Raw genomic sequence first — 14,434 nt, forward strand, 5'->3', positions numbered from 1 at the left:
CTTCAGTGCGTCGACATCATGTTTTGCAACATTTCCACTTTAATTCTTTCCCATTATTGCATCCCCCTTCCACTCAATTCCCGACTAGCACTGCCAGAAATAATCACAGACAAGCCAGCACCCCCCACCCCCAAGTAACGGTGTCAAGCCACCCACCCCATCACTGCACACGCTGCGACTGGTACCATGACGACTGCTTTGGCTCTGCAAAAGCCCATAGCTAACATGAGCCCATCCCTCCCTCAGTGCCAGGATAATACATGTTTTAGTGTCGCAAATGAAGACTGATGATTCTCACAAGGAACAAATGAAGACTTGAATTTTTCTTGAATTTTTGTGCATGTGTAATAATATCTAAAAATGGAAAAATGTTGCTTTTTTTCCCAAACATGTATTCAGGCTTACAGCAGGATTCACAGTGACCTAGTTGCACACTTCCCACATACATTCCCCCTCCTCACTAGTCTTCCCAAGTCTACAGCCGGCAGCATGCTGCACTGGCTGGAAGGTGGGGGGGGGGGGGGGAATGCTCTCTAAAACAGGCATTTGGTGCTATTGTATGGATCCTCGGATTCTTGCACAGTTTATTTTCCTGTGCAGTGAACTTGACATACTTAATAAATGCAATGTATTATAAATTCATGAAATATTGGCGATTTTAAATTCATATTGTACATTAAGAATTCCGCTCACCGCGTGTTTTATTCAAAGACATGTGGCATAAGTATAAAACCCACACAATTTCAATTTGATGATGAAGTGAATTGTACTAGGGCTGCACTTTTTTCATTAATCGGGCAATCCATTGGTCTATAAAATGGCCAACACACTTCCCAAGAATCCAGGAATAAAATGTCTTCAAATTTCGTGTTTTGTGCGGCCACCTATTACGAACCCGAGAAGCTGAAGAAACTGCAGAAATTATCAATTGTCTGAACTGTTGTTGATTTATTTTCTGTTTACTGAATCATATCCTCAAGGCTAAAGTGCACCAAAACTTTGAAAAGCAACAGAAAAGAAGCTAAAGTGTTATGGATTCAGATCTCAACCTGAACAGCCATATCAAGACAATTACAAAATCAGCCTACTATCACCTGAAGAATATATCAAGGATTAGAGGACTTATGTCTCAACAGGATTTGGAAAAACTTGTCCACGCATTTATCTTCAGCAGACTGGACTACTGTAACGGTGTGTTTACAGGTCTCTGTAAAAAGTCCGTCAGAAAGCTGCAGCTGATTCAGAACGCTGCAGCTCGAGTCTTCACTAAGACCAGGAGGGTGGATCACATCACTCCAGTTCTGATGTCTTTGCACTGGCTTCCTGCCAAACAAAGAATTGACTTTAAAATCCTGCTGTTGGTTTACAAAGCACTGAATGGTTTAGGGCCAAAATACATCTCTGATCTGCTGCTACCTTATGAACCATCCCGACCCCTCAGGTCGTCTGGGACCGGTCTACTTTCTGTTCCCAGAGTCAGAACTAAACATGGAGAAGCAGCGTTCAGTTTTTCTGCTCCACATATCTGGAACAAAGTCTCAGAAAGCTGCAGGTCTGCTGAGACCCTCAGCTCATTTAAATCAAGATTGAAGACTTTTCTGTTTGCTGCTGCCTTTAATTGAACCACATTCAATTAATATATTCATCAATTTCCTGCATTTTACTCCTGTATTTTATTTCTTACACTGTTCTTAATTGCTGTTAAATCTCCTTTCCTTTTGCCTTTATGCTTTTAATAGTTTCATGTGAAGCACTTTGAATTACCTTGTTGTTGAAATGTGCTGTACAAATAAACTTGCCTTGCCTAAAGTGCATTAAAAAAGAGCTACAACAGTGTGCAGCTATCATAGCCTGTATCAGCATCATCAGGGCCAAAAACAATCATATAACAAGATAAAAAACAGCCTTAAGTGGTCACAATATGATTGCAACATAAAGCTTCATGTGGCTTAGTTAGATTGAACAACCCCACAGACACACTGCCAGTGCACACACACACACACACCCACCGGCTCCTATCAACACTGTCCCATCACTCTGCCCAGCTGGCTGGCAGCTGCAAATCCACAGCTTTATTTTACACGATCACATCCTCCATAGGAGCGATGTAGTTACTGTGCCAAAGGTCACTGCCGTTTGCTGCTGCTTTCTCTCCCCCCCTCAACATGCTGTTTGTCTGACCTGGTTCAAGCAGAGATGGCCCATAATCCAGCAGATCTGTCCAGACCACAAGGCTCTATCTCTCTCTCCGTGGGTCCTCCTCACTCTATTTACAGAGTAAGCAGATGTAGCCCGGAGAGGACTGGAGGCATGCACACAAACACGTCGACACGTACAGTACACCCAAAACACAAAGGAAGGGAAATATACATAACACACACGTTCGTGCACAAAAGCATATGCAAAGGAGAGAACGCGTGACAGTGAGCACCAACGTTACCAACTCTGAACTAATGTTACCGTCTACGAGAGGACTTTGACTCGGCCCTCTCTGAAAAGCACTGTTGCATCTGTCCACATTCCCGTCTGTCAAGGTTGAAAAGTGAAGTTTGTTCATATGGCCTCGTCACCTTTGAGACAGGTTCATACAGACAAGCTTTCCGAGACCAAACCAAATCTACACGAATGAATGCGGAACAATGCAACAACGGATCAACCCACTGCACAAGCAACCACGCAAACCAATTCAAAAAAGGACTTTACGACATTTTGTCTTGACACACCGATTCAACGACAGCGCACACCCTTTACAGCCTGCATGACAGTGACCTTATGCACCTGCCATGAATGAATCAATTGTGAAAAAGCGACGTGATCAATAGCTGATGTAATCTCGGAGGGCGTGGAGACCCTCCCAAGTGTTCCATGTAGCAACAAATATGTTCTACGGTATTCTGGGAGGCCAGGTCCAGGAAAACCACTTCACTTAATTAATCACACAGAAGTGTTTATTACAGGGGCTGCTGAGTCAGCCTAAATCCTTAGTGGCAAAAAAAAAAAGTCAGACCTCAAATGGACTGGACTGCATATGAATTCAGAACTGCACTGACTCAAATTCAAAGAGACACTAATTCCATTTACTGTACATTCTTTACTACATCTTTTCATCTCTGTAGGCTGGAGATGAGGACAAAGTCTCTGAAATCTGAGCAGCACCAGCCTGAAAAGGTTGATCTTTTGAGAGTAGCTCTTAATTCAAGTTAGTGTAGAGGGCCAACTCAATGGCGTAATTACATAACACAAAGAAACCCCTCTCTGTCTCTGTCAAGCCGCCCAAGACTGGGCTCCTTTCATCCAGCGAGGGGACATGGTGGCCGGAGAGAGAAAGGGACGATGGAGTCTGCCCACTCCTTTCATACACTCAGAACAACCACTATTGTCTCTCTTGGTTTGTGCATATATGCATTAGATAAATATGCATTCGATAACTTAAGCTCAGTGACGTCAAGCCCCACGATGACCCCCTTCGGTGTATGTTGACCATTTCGCAGGATTGCAAAGGTAAGTGATTTTGAATGACCCCGGCATATCCTGACACAAGGACGGCACGCGAACCAGACCCCTCCCCACGCAAATGGAACCCTATTTCCATCCGTGGCCCCGTAACCCTTGACCTCAGAAATATTGGGGCAACGTAACACAGCAATCGTTCAAGCCCATTCCTTTAACTGTGAACAGCTTGACCTGCATATTCACAGGGTGGCTTGAAAAGCGAGGAAAGACTCAGATTACATAAAAAAGGCAAATGAGGTGACTGCTCGGACCAGAGAAGGGCCTGTGGCCTTAGATGATAGATGTTTCTGGATCTCTATTTTAACATATGGGTTCCTCAACTATTATTGGATTTGGTAAAAGAATTGTATCAGAAGCAAAACATAAAAACGATGCTTTTATTTGTGTGTAGAGTGTGGGGAAATATTGAAGACCTTTCCAGTGCGTATCAACACACTTGTCTTAATAGTTTGACATTTTGGTGAATGCCGAGAGTTAGATGAAAAGATCAAAACCACCCTTATATCTGTCCACTCAACATAAGGTTACAGCCATAAGCCTGTTAGCATAGCTTAGCACAAAGACTGTAAACAGGGAGAAACAGTGAGCCTGGCTCTGTACAAAGAAAATTTAATTTAAAAAAAAGTGTAAGTTGTAAAGGGGATGTCTTGTTGTCACCACAAGGTTTTAAGGCAACCAGCTGAACAACTGCTGGAAGTCACTGCACCCGGCCAGGAAATGGTTTAGCACATAAACCCCCATTAAACCAGAAAGTGTGTTTTTTTACACTGCTTTCTTTATGGATTAAAAGGAGCAGTATTGTGAACATTAATATAACAGCAAACAACACAAGCACCCACCCTTTGGTTCAACCTCAGGTAAACTGTCTCTGTCAGTACTTTCATCGTAGTTTGCACCGTTAGCGCTGTTAGTATCGTCAGCTATGAGCCCCCAGTTTGCCGTCGACATGTTGAGAGCCAATCGAATTGCTCCCAATCTCAGATCTGGCACAAACAAGCTAATTAAGAGACATGCTCATTTTGTTACATGCTGAGAGACAGTCGTATTGCTAAGCTAAGCTAGCTAGCACATATTATTTAAGGCGTATTTTTTACCATCTATTGTACATGCTTAGAATTAGATTGTTTTCATGCCAAACTCAACCCATGTACAAGGGTATTCCTCCTTTATCAAAATTATTATTTGATTTTTTTCTCTCACAGATGATAAAATGTGCAATCATATACGGTGGATATGCACAATGGAACAATAAACTGGCAAAACACTGTTCCAGGCCAAATTTGTGCAAGCCAGGAGGATATGAAGAGACATTATTCTCACCAGGCAGGAGGCCTTCCTCTTTAGAGGAAGGGGGTTGCCATGAGGAAAGGACTGTCTGTGCTTTCAAAGATTTTGTCTTTAATCAGCAGATCTGCTGGTATTAGAGGTCCGTCTGAGTCCAAGCCCCTCACCCTTAGCCTCGTCCATCCCTCACAACGTGAGAAAGGTGTGTGTGTGTGTGTGTGTGTGTGTGTGTGTGTGTGTGTGTGTGTGTGTGTGTGTGTGTGTGTGTGTGTGTGTGTGTGTGTGTGTGTGTGTTGGTCAGGGGGGTCTTCAACCGTGGGACTAGGAAGACATGAGCTGCCACAATGGGCCCATAACTGCACCCTTTGGCAAGCCCACAGCAAATGCAGCTTAGCATAATTCAAAAATACCAGACGGTGTGTACTATGATGCACGGCTAAACCCGCAAAGCAGCTTTCTCCCTCTCTCATCTCTCTCTGCTCCTCAATCTTCCAAAAACACTTCCGCACAAACAGGAATTAAGGGCCCTGCCAAACAGTCTATTTGCTCAGAATAACAACATGTCAGGCCATCAGAAGTTGTTAGGCTTAGTTGTGCCTCTCAACAGAGGACTCATTAAGTGGAACCACTGTAAATAAGGATAATTTTAAATGACAAAATATAATAAATCCAGAATACTTTCGTGCCAACATTAATCATCTCAACATATTAACCATGAATATACATTTATTTCAGGTCCTGTCCATGTCTTATATTAAGGCTGGTTCAGAAAGAATTGACAACAACATGAATACAGATGTAATCAAATGTGGCTCCATGCTGTGACCTGAATCCAGATTACACCCCACCACATCTGGAATAACATTTAAAAACTGCATGGCATACTGATAGTGCTGACATTGATTTCAGCTGATCGACGGATATGATGTCAGATGGTCGTGACATTTTCCCTTCAGCCAGCCTCTTGTAACATTACACCAAACTTATACCAGTAAAATTATTTAAAGAAATTCTTGACTTGCCCTGTGCATGCATGTGGTTGGAGAACTGGGTTGGTAAATCCTTGACTCTTGTAAAGTTTAAGTGTTGATGAGTTCATGGTGTCCCGTCGTGTCCTTGAATGTAATCTACTTGACTAAACATGATGTTCTGACTCAACCGCGGTGTTTGCAATGCTTATGAAGAGGCGAAGAGAGGAGCAGATGGCAACAGAACAATACCATAAGCGCTAGTACGGGAGGGTATGTGACAGTATTGTGCAGCTTAATGCAGCATGGAACAAGATGCTCACCGGGATCACATCATAAGCTGCATGAGTCTCCTACCTGGACGCCCTGTAGAAGGCGAATGCATCGCTCCTTGACGTCGTCAAAGGGACACCGTTTAGAGAGCATGAGGAGGTGAGTCAGGATGTCATTCAGGTCACTGTTGGGAGGGCTTCCTGAGGCTGGGGGTGACGGTGGTATGGGCTTGATGTCCTCCACCTTCCTCATGACGTCCTGGCGGATGTTCTCCATGGCTTCAGATCTGGAGATGGCATCCCGGCTGCCCAGCCCGTTCCATCTCCCCAACTCCTGGACCTGCACTTCCATCTTTTGATGTCGGACTGACGTTTCTACTGTCTTACAACAGGCTTTGCATGAAATAACACATGGCACAGTCATTGTTTACGTCACAGCATAAAAGAAAAACTATGGGTGAGCATGCACCTATAATGTTACTCGAGTAAAAACAGCATAGCAGGAATTAGAGCCTGACTGATGAAATGGCCAGACAATACTATTGCCCGATATTAGTGTATGGCAGCTATATGGTACCAGCACATATGTCAGCCAATAAATAACAAGAAATTCAACAACATAAATGTCAAAATGTGTTTTCAAATTGAAATTACATACAAGGAGCACTTACAAGTTAATTTCTCAACTGTGAAATACCCCATCAATAAAGGTGGCGAGCAAATGGCTAATTCCTCTATTAATATGGTTGTTTTTTTTTAATCGCAATATACTGTACATCCTAGTATATCCAAGTACTGTTTCTTGGAAATCTGTTTATGGATAAAATAACCAGACAGGGATGTCAGTTTTTAAAATAATCCACCATATTAAATATGACAAATCTGACATCACATTGATGCACAAATATTACACAATATTACTTCTAATTGCTCGCCAACAAACCTAAATCACATATCAAAAAGGTATCGATACAAGGGTATATTTCAACATATTGCATATCATATGAAGCCTAAAGAATAAAAAAATATATCTCAGACGGAGAAGCTGTCGCTTATCTGATTTCTAAACTCTCAAATAAAAAGTGGCAGTCGGTCTGTGACAGGCTTACAGGGATTTAAACCCAGATCATGCTTAAAAATGGTAATATCGGTATTTGATTTGATACCAATTTCCAAGAAAAAGAGAGTGGTTAGAGATATTATTTATTGTTGTTACAAACCACCATCATCTGGCAATTAAAGTGGCATTGCCAGATAACGTTTGTAAAAAGCAATTAACCGACGTTGCTTCATGACTTTATATTTAAATAATAGACATATCGTGAGTGAAAACATACAAATACGCAACTTGTCAGTCAGTCCATTCAATCTCTCTCTGGCTTCCTTTCGTGTCAAGGCTCTCAAGCTGCCCGTTAACAAAGACACCATTAAAGTGCAACAAAAACGCGACCAAAACAACATTGCGACACACAAACCTTTCAGTGTGCAGCAAACACAGGAAGTGTCATTCTCTAATACTCACTTTATCCACATTCTTTGGTGCAGGTCTTCAGGTACGGGACGTCTTGCCACAGCGCTGACCAGTAACGTTAGTCCCCACGGTAGAAACGAGAGGAGGCAACAACATGAATATTTGATTGGCAGGACAGGCCGGCCAATGAGAGGAGTTCTTGGGCGTTCTAGGTTGGATGCCGTGAGGTATTCCGACAAAATGATTGGTTTGAGCCGCCGGGGGGGAGGGTATTATGTGAGAAGCATACTCTGCATTCGGTGAGTGTTTTATGTGGTAGTTTTAAAGAACTACATCTCCCATCATACGTAGAGCAGCCGCCCATTCTCTTGTTTGTCTGCAGGCCGAGGAGAGAGAGAGAGAGAGAGAGAGAGAGAGAGAGAGAGAGAGAGAGAGAGAGAGAGAGAGAGAGAGCGAGAGAGAGCGAGAGAGAGAGAGGTTGTACATTTCCACTTGATTCGTTTCTGCCAAACTGCACACTGAAACGGTCAATGCCAGAGTTAAATCTTATAAGCAGCCAACTATCAATGTCAACACTAAAAGGTCAACTCATTGTCTCTACCAAGTTTTGGTTTATTGTGCCTTGTAATGAATGTCTGTGTTAGGGACTACAGTGTTTTTTTGCTAAATCTACAAAAGATTCATAAAGCTGCAGAGGAAAACCCCAAAACCATAACCATTTATACGGGAAACGTGGCCTTTCTTTCAGTGGCGCACACCTGCCACATTGCAGACATACTGCCTTTAGGTGCAGCAGGCTATTTGCGTAATGTGTATACAGGGTGATTGATTGATTTACTGGCCAGACACTTTGCTTACAGACAAGAGCCTAGGTGATCAGAAAATGGTGTCAACAATTGTTGTTGTTGTTGTTGTTGTTGTGAAAGTGGGTATGTCTCTGCCTAATGCTCCACCTTCCCATTTTGCAGACCTCAAGGGTCTCATTTCCACACGTTAAACAAGGCCATAGCTTTGACACGGAGGTCATGTCCTGGGTATTTTGGGGGATGTGTGTGTGTGTGTGTGTGTGTGTGTGTGTGTGTGTGTGTGTGTGTGTGTGTGTGTGTGTGTGTGTGTGTGTGTGTGTGTGTGTGTGCGCATATGGTTGAAGAAAAAATATCACATTTGCCATGTTTGAGTGATAAAACAAATGTAACGTTATGCCATCTGTGCTGCCCTCAACTTTAACGGGTCTGATTTTTCTTCACTTAAATGCACCGTTTTTTCGAACAGTCTAAAAATATGAACTTTGGATACTTATTCAGCAATGTGTCTGCACCTAATCTACAACAGACCCCTTTTGTAAGCATCCTTATGATGACAAATAGCCAACGTGTTAGTTTATATTCAAATACTGAATGTATTAAATTATTTGTAATTCTACAACATTTAATTTAATCTTGCTCTTGCTTGTATTTAAAGGGAGTATTCTAACTGTATCAACATTATATCAACGTGTCAGATGGTGTCTCTGTGATAAAACCTTCAACAGATATCATCGAGTGTATTTTAGACATTGATCATACATTGAAAAGTCTGTAACAGTCTGGAGGAAGTGAGGAAGGATCACAGTGCGCAGGCGGAACCAATGTAGGAGGGAAATTTAAAAAGTCCGGACTGCCTGTGACAGGAAGCGTACTGGACAACTTAAGAAATCAGTTAGCTAACGCTAGCTATAAACACAAGCAGTCGGGGAATATTAATATACAAACATATGATTAGTTTCGAAACGAGTACCTACCTCAATGTCCCAAAATGGAGACTTATAACGACCAGGTAACATTAGCAAATCAGCCTTTAGCTGCGAGTGTGGCTAACACATTAGCTTTGTTTACTTTCGCTCTCGTCGTTTAAGCTAGCTGCTAACGTTAGGTTGTCTGAAGGAGCTTTTCTACATTGTTTTGTTACGTAACCTTACGTTTATCTGGATTCATTTACGCAAGGGCATTTACAAAGGGCGTTACTGCTTTATGTTTAGACAATTATTTTAGCGTGGTTTGTAGACAAAATGGTTTGTTTTCTTTTGCAATTCAGCTTTCATGAGTTTAACGGTGGGCTTCTTGTTGCTGAAAGCTACTACACTTGGCTACAGTACAGTACGTTAGTTATCGTCAGGTAGTTTACCAGTTAACGCTAACGTTAGATCGTCACACGGGAAAGTCGTGAATTTGTCTGGTTTCAGCTCCACATATTGAAGAAATGTGAATTTAATTTATATACCTCCTCTTTTTGTCTGCAGACTTTAGACTCACCCTCAAAAAACAGTTACATCGGGAGCTATTACCAGCCTCCAAACAGGATACTACCAATAGCAAGACAGCTTGAGTTCCCTGTGCACTCGTCCATCAGCGTGGACCCTCAGATGACCAGTCCTCGGGTGTCCCACACCAAACCTAATATTGACAGCACAGGTATGGCACAGCCATTATTTCTATCTTCTTGTCTCATAACATGTTTTAGTTTTGTCCACCGGCTGTAATGACCAGATACGCCTTTCTGTTCTCCTTAACTCCTCTTCAGCTGTTGTGGATGCACTGAAGACCCTCCAGGAGAAAATCAGGCGGTTGGAGCTGGAAAGGAAGCAAGCGGAGAAGAGCTATAGTCAATTCTCCCATGATGCTCGGAGGCATCAAGAGGTCACAGGCTCTCACACGGTGCCCAGTCATCCAGCAGCTGGCCTGCCCACGACAGATAACTCTGGAAAGAAAGGTAAGTGGTGGAAGCTGCAGAGGGAGAGGCCACTGCCAATGCACATGTCCTTTCTGTAGATTTCTTCTAATCGTTGTGTTTATAATGACAGAGCTGGACTCAAAGCTGCAGTCTGCAGAGGCTCGGTGTAAGGTCCTTGAGAAGCAGCTGGACTACATAAGGAAGATGGTTGAAAACGTGAAGACGGAGAGGAATGTCCTCATGGAGAATCAGGTGGTCCAAAAGATTACAAACTGAAAGAATCAAATCTGTCTAATATATTACACAGAAACGATGAGGAGTCTGTAAAACATGCTTCGTATTTTTCAAGCAAGATTGAATTATTGAAATGTTTTTAAATAATCTCTGTTTACCTCCGCACTAGGCTTCAAGGCAAAACCAGCAGCCGTGCATCTCAAACAGCCCATCTCAGCGGGATAAGCTGGAGAAACTCGAATCAGAGTGTCTCAAATTGAGTCGGACACAAACTCTGGCTAAGGTTAGTCACAGTTTCTTACACTTGATCAGTCTAACCGCTAATCATCACAAGCTAAATTAAGTTATTTTAATGCTATTTTGCTTTCAGACGAAGCTTGCCATTCTGGAGCAAAAACTACTGAAAGAAGAGCATGAGCGTAAACTTGTGCAGGAAAAAGCCGACCAGGTCAGTCCACACGCACACACTCCACTTTTCGATTTTTAAAAGAAATCTGAATTCCATTAATTTTACTTTCTATTAAAGATATCTACGGTAGTCTGTTTTAAGTTGCATACAACTTACCGTTTAATAATGGTAAAATGCCAACAAAGAATCTTGAAAAGGAAACTTAAACCAGGCTATGTCCACAGCTCCAGAAGGAGTTGGACATCAACTTTCGATTGCCTGTACCAACTGCTGAAGAAATAAAACCAAAGAAGAAAACAAAAAAGACCACCAAGGTACTTTTCTTATTGATAAAGCTAATTAACTGCCTCTATTTAGTTGATGAGAAAAACATTTGTTTGCACATAGTAGTGCTAAAAGCTGTCTTTTTTCCTCAGAAAACCTCCCGACAGAATGAGCTGCCATCGCCAAGGGACCCAAGGCACAAGCAAATGCCATTTGTTGCAGGAACGGTACGTCAGTTCTGATGCTGTGCACTTACTGCATTATCATTAACTCGTTTCCCTTATTTGGTTTCTTTCGACTCATTTTAATTATCTCTCCATTTCACAGTCGACAAGCCCGAGCCATTCGGTACACGCCAACGTACAGAGTATACTTCACATGATGAAGCACCATCAGCCCCAGCTGTGTGAACGAGTGAGCACGCTGCACAGGTCTGCTTGTGGAGCCAAGAAAAGCCTCCAGCGGGACTTCGCGTCATCTTCCACCACTTTTCACGAGCCGTTGGGCTCACTTTCTGACCTGCTCTTGGCTCTGCAGGACGAGCTAGGACAAATGAGCTTGTGAGTAAGCTTTTTTTAATTCATTTTTATTCCTATTTTTTACACATTTAATAATCTGTGTGTGTGTGTTTTTTGTCAGTGAGCATCAAGAGTTGGTGAATCAGATAGATGCAACCCAACATTGCCAGCAGAGGCAGGACCTGCAGAGAGAACTGGAGAGGTTGGTCGCCAGACTGGAGGAGAAGGGAGCTCAGATCATGAAGCTCCGCAAACACCAGCAGACGGTATGTGAACCATCACTCCGTACAATCCAGCGACAGGCTTGGTCGATGTGTGAAAATATTTTAGCATGTCCAGTGTCTGTCTGTGGCGCCATCCCTAATTGTATACGTAGTTTAGGTCACTAATGTCGCTGTCTTGGGCTCTTGCACAGGTCCATAAATTGACTCAGAGCCAGTCATGTGCCGAGGAACACGCAGCCAAGAAGTTGAGTGGGATCAAACCACCTGTTCCCTCTGCTGTTAAGGCTAAGAGTAAGGGAAGGAAAGGTGGAACCACTCACAACAACCTGCAGCTCCTTAGAGAGACCCAGAAGTTCAGAAACAGCCTGAAACAAGACGACATCTCCTGGGAAACATGAGGTTCTCTGAAAGACCTTTTTGTGATACTACAGCTGCTCGAACCATAAGACTCCCTTTGATTCCCTGCAGCCGGTTTTTCCCACTCTTCAAATGGCCTCTGGGACGTTTTTAGTATTAAATGCAAAGAGGGAAAGAAAGGGTTGATTATGTGTTACTTATGAAACTTATTAAAGCAATAGGTGTTTCACTTGAACGAAATGTTTCACATACAGGGTACTTTATAAATAGAGGGTGTAATGTCTATGAATCATGACCTCACCCTGGCTCATCTCAAATGAAGCTGAAGTAATCTCTTTTTAATATTTTCACATTTTAATAAAGTTTATTCTCTCTGCATGTTTAAAAAATGTTTTTCTTCACATTTTACTTCTGCCAACACAAATGTTTTTTCTCCACCACCAGTTGTAATGCATACTTTGAACCACTAGGTGGCAGTGCTCAGCCTATCTATTTTACAAATGTGAAGGCCGTCACCCCACACCCTGCAGTTGCATGTATAATAATAAGACATAACTTTATAATGTAGCGTGCAGCATCAAGCCCCTACTGTCTTGAATAGATGGACCAAAAAGCTCTGTGAGCTGTGTTACAGCAGCAGACTGGACAGCTGAGTAAATGTCGCCCTGACCACAGGACAAACGGATGTGGTTTTTATCGCTGCGCACTAGTGGGAGGAACTGCTTTTTGCCACAGGATTTTGCTATCTCACACTGCCAAGACAGCCAAATTCTCTCAAATTCATCAATGATAGCTATTACTAATTGTAAGCTGGTCAGATGACGGGACACCTTTTATTTTATTTGAGTCAACCACCTTTTTATGGGAGCAACAACCACATGCTGCCTCATAACATTCCTGCATTATCTCCTCATTATCAGGCGTTAACATTTTTATTGTCTCATAATGTCACATTTTTGATGAGCAGGGAGCATTTTTCTTGTTACCATAAAGCTATTCTCAGTCACTTCCTACACCACCAACTCTACAGTGGTTGTTTAGTCACAAAATTGTTCTGATAAAAACTGAAATGAAGACATCCCTGTCCAAGGTTCTGGGTCATGGGACTAGAAAACAGCTGATTGTTATTGGTGCTTTCCACATTCAGCCTTTTCAGTTAATTATCTTGCTGAAACTGCTTGGTCCTGGTATTCCTGGCAGGACTCTGAGTTCACGGCATGGTTAAATGGACTGAGCTGGGAGACAGAGACGAAACCTATTGCATTGTTTCTGTGTGCTCCTATATTAGATTACAGAGCATGACTGGACACGGCAATCAGGTTAGCTGAAGCAAGTCAAGCCTCCTCCATGCCCACATACATACATCTCTCCTGACCCTGCAGCTCTGACACCCCGCTCTTTGCCTGGTGTTGAATAGCAGCGATGTGTTCGGAGAGCAGTGTATGTAGGAGGGCTGGGTAGTTGTGAGCCTGTAAGGCATTTTTCTTGTGTGAAGGATTTCCCATTTTTATGAGGATAAAGATACTTCTTAAGTGTACAATTCATTTACAGTCTATTTCTTTGAGTTATAAATTGACAATTGAAAAGTAACCTTTGACAGCAGATACTGTGCAGGGTTGCAGATGTTTTTTAATGAACACACACACACTAAAGAGAGAAGTTATTGTGTGGTTGTCCAAAAAAACATTCTCCTCTAAAACTCTCTTTGGTTCTAGGAAACACTGCCAGCTGGGGACTCAGGGCCACTTGGAGAAAACAGTCTGCTCAGCACAAAAACATATTGTACGCACACATCTTGTTCAAGAGCGTGGTCAACTGTACAGACTGATTGTTGAGAGTGCACACACAGGAAACACGCACACGATCATTTCCTTTAGAGCTAACAGTTTTTGCTACATCCGCAGAACCTTGCTGTGACCCTGGAAACTGACCATATGTGAAAAACAAACTGGTTTTAAACAGAGGGGGGATTTTTTTTGTTTTTGTCAACTCATCAGTTGTACATGACAGCAAATAATGTTGCATGGTTGCTATAAACATTGGACCCGTTTGCTTTGTTCAAAACATGTTAATTGCTATCAAACACAGAAAGCAGTAAACCAGTTCAAGTTGTAGTCTGCTCCGTAAACTTTATGAAAGACAGAGGATAATTGTGGGGCTTCTAGTTTGTGTGGCCAAAGGGGGGCACTAGTGTCACTAAAACCCCCTCTA

At 42.5% G+C, this 14,434-nt stretch overlaps 2 protein-coding genes across 2 annotated transcripts in view; one reads left to right on the top strand and one right to left on the bottom strand.

Annotated features, from left to right (window-relative positions):
* The window catches only part of sesn1 (sestrin 1), a 47,354-nt gene extending 39,735 nt beyond the window's left edge, over positions 1-7,619 (bottom strand). The window contains exons 1-2 of the mRNA XM_079290822.1: positions 7,560-7,619; positions 6,123-6,430 (exon numbers count right to left, since the gene is read on the bottom strand). Of these exons, the coding sequence (XP_079146948.1) occupies positions 6,123-6,389 (267 nt within the window). The 5' untranslated portion in view covers positions 6,390-6,430; positions 7,560-7,619. The remainder of the gene's footprint in view (positions 1-6,122; positions 6,431-7,559) is intronic.
* A 1,577-nt stretch (positions 7,620-9,196) lies between these two features.
* Positions 9,197-12,470, top strand: cep57l1 (centrosomal protein 57, like 1). The gene is made up of 11 exons (XM_079290736.1): positions 9,197-9,323; positions 9,787-9,958; positions 10,068-10,256; positions 10,348-10,469; positions 10,621-10,734; positions 10,822-10,899; positions 11,085-11,174; positions 11,277-11,351; positions 11,452-11,684; positions 11,764-11,908; positions 12,058-12,470. The coding sequence occupies exons 1-11, from the start codon at positions 9,303-9,305 to the stop codon at positions 12,262-12,264; spliced, it is 1,446 nt and encodes a 481-aa protein (XP_079146862.1). The 5' UTR covers positions 9,197-9,302; the 3' UTR covers positions 12,265-12,470.
* Positions 12,471-14,434: the final 1,964 nt, after the last annotated feature.

This window comes from Melanostigma gelatinosum, assembly GCF_949748355.1.
Source record: "Melanostigma gelatinosum genome assembly, chromosome: 19".
In the NCBI taxonomy this organism is placed as follows: domain Eukaryota; kingdom Metazoa; phylum Chordata; class Actinopteri; order Perciformes; family Zoarcidae; genus Melanostigma; species Melanostigma gelatinosum.

Bases quoted from the DNA above. Each gene is read 5' to 3' on its own strand.
- cep57l1 (XM_079290736.1), top strand. From the start codon at position 9,303: ATGGAGACTTATAACGACCAG. The intron at 10,470-10,620 runs GTGGTCCAAAAG...CCTCCGCACTAG, and splicing joins ATGTCCTCATGGAGAATCAG to GCTTCAAGGCAAAACCAGCA. The intron at 11,909-12,057 runs GTATGTGAACCA...GCTCTTGCACAG, and splicing joins TCCGCAAACACCAGCAGACG to GTCCATAAATTGACTCAGAG.